The following is a 5,818-nucleotide window of genomic DNA, read 5'->3' on the forward strand; positions in this document are numbered from 1 at the left end:
GATTATAATAAAAATATTTTACATTAATATTGGTAAAAGGGTAGTTTATAAGAGTTGAAAATGGCAAAAGTAAAATATTCTTTCATAAACAATATAGGGGAATTTTTATTTTAAATGATTGCACAATTATAGCATTCCAAGATTTAAAACGTAATTTTTTATCACTTTTTTAGCACAGGGGTGATTTATAAGGGTTGAAAAGTGTTATGAGATACAAATTCTTTCATAAGCAATGAGGGAATTTTTATTTTAAGAAATTGTACCGTTAAAACATTCCAAGCTTTTAAAAAGTAATTTTCTATCATTTTTGTCAATACAGGGGTGGTTTTTAGGGGTTGAAAGGGAAACATTCTTTTATTAGATATAAAGTAAGTTTTATTTTAAATAATTGCACGATTTAATCATTCCAAATCTTTAAAAAGCAATTTTGTATCATTATTTTTTGCATAGGGGTAGTTTTTAAGGGTTAAATAAAGGGTCGAAAAGATCAAATATATCATAAAACATGTTCCAGAACATGGAACATTATTTAATCTTTGTGCTTGAAAAAGATTTTTATCAATAAAATGCTTAGAACTTAATTTTTCAATTTTTTTTCACTTAGGGGTAGTTTTTACCCCTAAAAAACAAAAAGCGTCAATCGGACTTATGTCAGTTTTGAACTTGAGCCTAAGATAATCCTTATTCTAAATTTTCATGTAAATCCATTCTGTTTCAAAGAATTTGGATTTTCAGCCTCAATCATTGTACTGAAGATAGAATTCTAATACAGTATACAAACATTTCTTTATTAGATATCGTTTTAATTTTAAGTAGTTAGTAGGAGTAGTTAAATTTAATTGTGCAAATGGTAAATGAAAATTCTGTTTTTGTGTGGTATCGACACTGTGATACTCATTATTTGCTTTTGTGTTTGAATATGTACATACATATAATTATGTTTAAATATATTTCTTCAAGAATAAGTACTGGAAATGCACCCGTTTCAAAATGACAAATTTACAAGATATTTAAGGGGAGAAATAATAATACGAGTGACTTAATAAGAACCGTTGGAATAGCGCCTTTAATTTGAAAACCAAAAAAAGTATAATAGTCAAATGTTACACAAATTTTCTAATAATGTATTGTGCACCTCCCAACAATCTTTCAAAAATTTCTGCCCCTTTAAAGGGGTTGAAATAAGCATACCCTAAGTTATTTTGTGCTTTCTGCTATTTCCGTTTGACAAATATTAAATATTCAAATATTTTTGTGAAAATTCTAAATTTTTTCAACATTTACCAAAGCAATATTTAAAAACTGGTTATAAAGTGTGGCATGTTGCTTATGTACCAAGAAATGATTTTCCTTCTGTTTCCGAAAAGAACCAAGTTTTTTTTCATAACCAAACATTTGTGAATATTTTCAAGTACATACAGTAAGCTCTCATCTTTACAACACTATTATAAAACTATAGAAATAGTACAAATACTATAAGAAAAATTAGGATTTTACGAAAAACTCTAAAATATTTTTTACATCGGCTTTGAACTTTATAAAACAATCCCCAATATAGAAAAAGACACCAGTGAATACAAAACACATTTTCCTACACAAACCGGCACATCAACAGTTATATCAAACGAGACAGAAAAAGCTGTCAAAGAAGACTATGCACCAGAAGAAATTGATGATTTTGTAGAACTGAACCAAAAATCGCAGGTTTGTCCTTCTGTTGTTTTTTAAAACATTCCAAATTTATGTTAATCTCCTTTTTAAACAAAAAGATAAAATTTCAGATTGGTTTTGAACACTTTGAAGACTTCGCCAGAAATGATCCTCCGTATCAACAAACGCACGACATAAACGAATTCGAAAACAAGTACGATCTAGCCCACTTAGCACAACACGCTTCTAGGAATACCGAAAATATTTTTCAAGACTTTGACGATGATAGAATACCGGCAGCTATACAAATTAACACGAATAATCCTTTCGATTTAATAGAAGACACAGATGCTGAACTATGGAGGATGGGCGAAAACGCGCTAGGCCTAGCAGAAACCTCTGTAAGAAATTTTGGAGCAAATCCGTTTGAATCGAGCGACGACGAAGTGGAAATAAGGTTCGGCGATGGTACTATAAGTATGGTGCAGAATAACTGGAGAAATTCGACAAGAAATCCCTTTGAAACCATTGAGGAGTCGATGGAAAAAAGGCAACTGGACGATGAGGCTTTATTTATCGTACAAAACGCTTCAAGAAATTACGCTACAAACCCATTCGATGTGCTTGAGGAAGATGAATTGAGACAGATGGGGGTTGATGCATTAAGCATAGCGCAAACTGGTGCTAGGAATGTTGAGGCTACAAAACGACGACTTAGTGAGAATGCCGAGGACATAGATAATGCTTTTAACAGTCTAATAGATTACGCAGAGCTGCAAAATCCGGTAATAGAGGTAACTACTTAACAAAAAATAGGTCATAGAATAATTTTTAAATGTACTTGTTCTTTTTAAGATTGGTTTTGATCATCTCCAACACACAGTAGGAGAAATTGGGGATGCAGATGAAAAAGTGACACCAACTGAACTGAAGAAAAATTAGAATTTACTGTAATTATATCTTTTATCCGAATTGCTGCACATGATTTTATACATTTATTATATATATTTTCCTAGTCATTTTTATAACAAATACAAAACTTTAAACCCTAATATTTAAATATTAATATTGTCATTTAAATGTATCAGATCACTATATATTTTTTTATTTATTATTTACTATGTAACAATCATTACTTACGGAATAAATATTATACCTACACCAAAAGTTGCACGTTCATTTTTAAATCTCAAATCAACATACTCAATTTTTTTATATTAGGAACAAAGCAATATGTCAGATGTAAAAACCAATAAGGCAAATAGGAAAAAAATAAGGAAAGGAAAATAACTTACCAGTTCGTCTTTAATATAAATTTATTTTTCTTATTACATATATCTCATCTTACCATCAAGCTTAATAAATACGGCAACAAAATCCAATGATTCATCTCTGACTGGTATCTCTAGGGCGGTAAACGATGCCCCGACTTTTCATTTCCCTTATAATACCATTTGGTAATCGTCCAGATACGGATATAGCATAGACACCTTTACAAAAGCGATCTGGAACAATAAAGATAATAAATAATTTACGTTACGAACAATCTCGTAATTAACTTACTTATTCTTTGCCACTTAGCCACCCAACTGTCCTCAGGGCTCATCATCGATATCATTCTGTAAATGCATATCATTAAGAATTCATTTATATATTGATAAATAAAACAACTTACCCATCAAAGTTAGAACTTGTACAGTCATACACGTTATCTCGATTGTTCTTCATTCTTAAGAATNATTATAAAACTATAGCAATAGTAAAAATACTATAAGAAAAATTAGGATTTTACGAAAAACTAAAATATTTTTTAGATTGGCTTTGAACATTATAAAACAATCCCCAATGTAAAAAAAGACACCAGTGAATACGAAACACGTTTTCCTACACAAACCGGAACAACTACAGTTATATTAAACGAGACAGAAAAAGCTGTCAAAGACCACGCACCAGAAGAAATTGATGATTTTGTAGAACTGAACCAAAAATCGCAGGTTTGTCCTTCTGTTGTTTTTTAAAACATTCCAAATTTATGTTAATCTCCTTTTTAAACAAAAAGATAAAATTTCAGATTGGTTTTGAACACTTTGAAGACTTCGCCAGAAATGATCCTCCGTATCAACAATCGCACGACATAAACGAATTCGAAAACAAGCACGATCTAGCCCACTTAGCACAACACGCTTCTAGGAATACCGAAAATATTTTTCAAGACTTTGACGACGATAGAATACCGGCAGCTATACAAATTAACACGAATAATCCTTTCGATTTAATAGAAGACACAGATGCTGAACTATGGAGGATGGGCGAAAACGCGCTAGGCCTAGCAGAAACCTCTGTAAGAAATTTTGGAGCAAATCCGTTTGAATCGAGCGACGACGAAGTGGAAATAAGGTTCGGCGATGGTACTATAAGTATGGTGCAGAATAACTGGAGAAATTCGACAAGAAATCCCTTTGAAACCATTGAGGAGTCGATGGAAAAAAGGCAACTGGACAATGAGGCTTTATTTATCGTACAAAACGCTTCAAGAAATTACGCTACAAACCCATTCGATATGCTTGAGGAAGATGAATTGAGACAGATGGGGGTTGATGCATTAAGCATAGCGCAAACTGGTGCTAGGAATGTTGAGGCTACAAAACGACGACTTAGTGAGAATGCCGAGGACATAGATAATGCTTTTAACAGTCTAATAGATTACGCAGAGCTGCAAAATCCGGTAATAGAGGTAACTACTTAACAAAAAATAGGTCATAGAATAATTTTTAAATGTACTTGTTCTTTTTAAGATTGGTTTTGATCATCTCCAACACACAGTAGGAGAACTTGGGGATACAGATGAAAAAGTAGCGCCAACTGAATTGGAGAAAAATGAGAATTTACTGTAATTATAACTTTTATCCGAATTGTTGCGCATGATTTTATACACGTTTATTATATATATTTTCCTAGTTATTTTTATAACAAATACAAAACTTTAAACCCTAATATTTGAATATTAATATTGTCATTTAAATGTATCAGATCACTATATATTTTTTTATTTATTATTTACTATGTAACAATCATTACTTACGGAATAAATATTATACCTACACCAAAAGTTGCACGTTCATTTTTAAATCTCAAATCAACATACTCAATTTTTTTATATTAGGAACAAAGCAATATGTCAAATGTAAAAACCAATAAGGTAAATAGGAAAAAAATAAGGAAAGGAAAATAACTTGCCAGTTCGTCTTTAATATAAATTTATTTTTCTTATTACATATATCTCATCTTACCATCAAGCTTAATAAATACGGCAACAAAATCCAATGATTCATCTCTGACTGGTATCTCTAGGGCGGTAAACGATGCCCCGACTTTTCATTTCCCTTATAATACCATTTGGTAATCGTCCAGATACGGATATAGCATAGACACCTTTACAAAAGCGATCTGGAACAATAAAGATAATAAATAATTTACGTTACGAACAATCTCGTAATTAACTTACTTATTCTTTGCCACTTAGCCACCCAACTGTCCTCAGGGCTCATCATCGATATCATTCTGTAAATGCATATCATTAAGAATTCATTTATATATTGATAAATAAAACAACTTACCCATCAAAGTTAGAACTTGTACAGTCATACACGTTATCTCGATTGTTCTTCATTCTTAAGAATTCATCACAATTATCACAGCCTTCACACTCGAACTGTTCAAAGGACTGGAAAATAAAACATTAGGCCAAACCATTCTAAACTTTGTCTATTAGTGTATTTACCTTTATCAATGAGCATACCAAACAAGCTCTTAAGCCTCTTAAATCCTTTGGAATCGTCTCTAAAGTCATTTTAATGGTATAATTATATATTAATTAATTATTTTTCACATATGAACAAGAACATTGAACAGTAAAAATGACAAACCCCACTAATTTCCTTTCCTCGAAAACGCCACTATATTACTACCAACTACACAAAAACAAAATGTAAATTTTGTTGTCAACTATTGTTTACTAAAACAAATGATTTATTCATCAGTATGAGCTTAGATCAATTTGAGCAACTATTAATAGTTGGCTGTTAACAGCAAGATTTTCAGGATTTCCATAGAATTATTCGAGATTGTAACAAACTATTAGGCTGACTAACTAACTGAATACATTTAT

General features: G+C 31.2%; 4 protein-coding genes across 4 annotated transcripts; 2 read left to right on the plus strand and 2 right to left on the minus strand.

The window, feature by feature from the left end:
- Positions 1-1,513: 1,513 nt before the first annotated feature.
- Positions 1,514-2,804, plus strand: LOC111692895. The gene is made up of 3 exons (XM_023457024.1): positions 1,514-1,704; positions 1,782-2,444; positions 2,506-2,804. The coding sequence occupies exons 2-3, from the start codon at positions 2,016-2,018 to the stop codon at positions 2,590-2,592; spliced, it is 516 nt and encodes a 171-aa protein (XP_023312792.1). The 5' UTR covers positions 1,514-1,704; positions 1,782-2,015; the 3' UTR covers positions 2,593-2,804.
- A 232-nt stretch (positions 2,805-3,036) lies between these two features.
- On the minus strand, positions 3,037-3,378 carry LOC111692894 (transcription elongation factor SPT4-A-like). The gene is made up of 3 exons (XM_023457023.1): positions 3,326-3,378; positions 3,214-3,269; positions 3,037-3,155 (listed from the first exon to the last, which is right to left on the minus strand). Exons 1-3 carry the CDS (start codon positions 3,376-3,378, stop codon positions 3,037-3,039), a joined length of 228 nt encoding a protein of 75 aa, XP_023312791.1.
- A 90-nt stretch (positions 3,379-3,468) lies between these two features.
- Positions 3,469-4,725, plus strand: LOC111692893. The gene is made up of 3 exons (XM_023457022.1): positions 3,469-3,644; positions 3,710-4,384; positions 4,446-4,725. Exons 2-3 carry the CDS (start codon positions 3,956-3,958, stop codon positions 4,542-4,544), a joined length of 528 nt encoding a protein of 175 aa, XP_023312790.1. The 5' UTR covers positions 3,469-3,644; positions 3,710-3,955; the 3' UTR covers positions 4,545-4,725.
- Positions 4,726-4,890: 165 nt separating this feature from the next.
- Positions 4,891-5,500, minus strand: LOC111692892 (transcription elongation factor SPT4-like). The gene is made up of 4 exons (XM_023457021.1): positions 5,432-5,500; positions 5,268-5,374; positions 5,156-5,211; positions 4,891-5,097 (listed from the first exon to the last, which is right to left on the minus strand). The coding sequence occupies exons 1-4, from the start codon at positions 5,498-5,500 to the stop codon at positions 4,979-4,981; spliced, it is 351 nt and encodes a 116-aa protein (XP_023312789.1). The 3' UTR covers positions 4,891-4,978.
- Between the last annotated feature and the right edge of the window lie 318 nt (positions 5,501-5,818).

Source organism: Anoplophora glabripennis, unplaced genomic scaffold, assembly GCF_000390285.2.
Source record: "Anoplophora glabripennis isolate ALB-LARVAE unplaced genomic scaffold, Agla_2.0 scaffold4617, whole genome shotgun sequence".
Lineage (NCBI taxonomy): Eukaryota > Metazoa > Arthropoda > Insecta > Coleoptera > Cerambycidae > Anoplophora > Anoplophora glabripennis.

Bases quoted from the DNA above. Each gene is read 5' to 3' on its own strand.
- LOC111692894 (XM_023457023.1), bottom strand. From the start codon at position 3,378: ATGAAGAACAATCGAGATAACGTGTATGACTGTACAAGTTCTAACTTT. The intron at 3,270-3,325 runs GTAAGTTGTTTT...ATGCATTTACAG, and splicing joins ACAAGTTCTAACTTTGATGG to AATGATATCGATGATGAGCC. The intron at 3,156-3,213 runs GTAAGTTAATTA...TTATTGTTCCAG, and splicing joins GGCTAAGTGGCAAAGAATAA to ATCGCTTTTGTAAAGGTGTC.
- LOC111692895 (XM_023457024.1), top strand. From the start codon at position 2,016: ATGGGCGAAAACGCGCTAGGCCTAGCAGAAACCTCTGTAAGAAATTTT. The intron at 2,445-2,505 runs GTAACTACTTAA...GTTCTTTTTAAG, and splicing joins TGCAAAATCCGGTAATAGAG to ATTGGTTTTGATCATCTCCA.
- LOC111692893 (XM_023457022.1), top strand. From the start codon at position 3,956: ATGGGCGAAAACGCGCTAGGCCTAGCAGAAACCTCTGTAAGAAATTTT. The intron at 4,385-4,445 runs GTAACTACTTAA...GTTCTTTTTAAG, and splicing joins TGCAAAATCCGGTAATAGAG to ATTGGTTTTGATCATCTCCA.
- LOC111692892 (XM_023457021.1), bottom strand. From the start codon at position 5,500: ATGACTTTAGAGACGATTCCAAAGGATTTAAGAGGCTTAAGAGCTTGT. The intron at 5,375-5,431 runs GTAAATACACTA...TTTATTTTCCAG, and splicing joins TGGTATGCTCATTGATAAAG to TCCTTTGAACAGTTCGAGTG. The intron at 5,212-5,267 runs GTAAGTTGTTTT...ATGCATTTACAG, and splicing joins ACAAGTTCTAACTTTGATGG to AATGATATCGATGATGAGCC.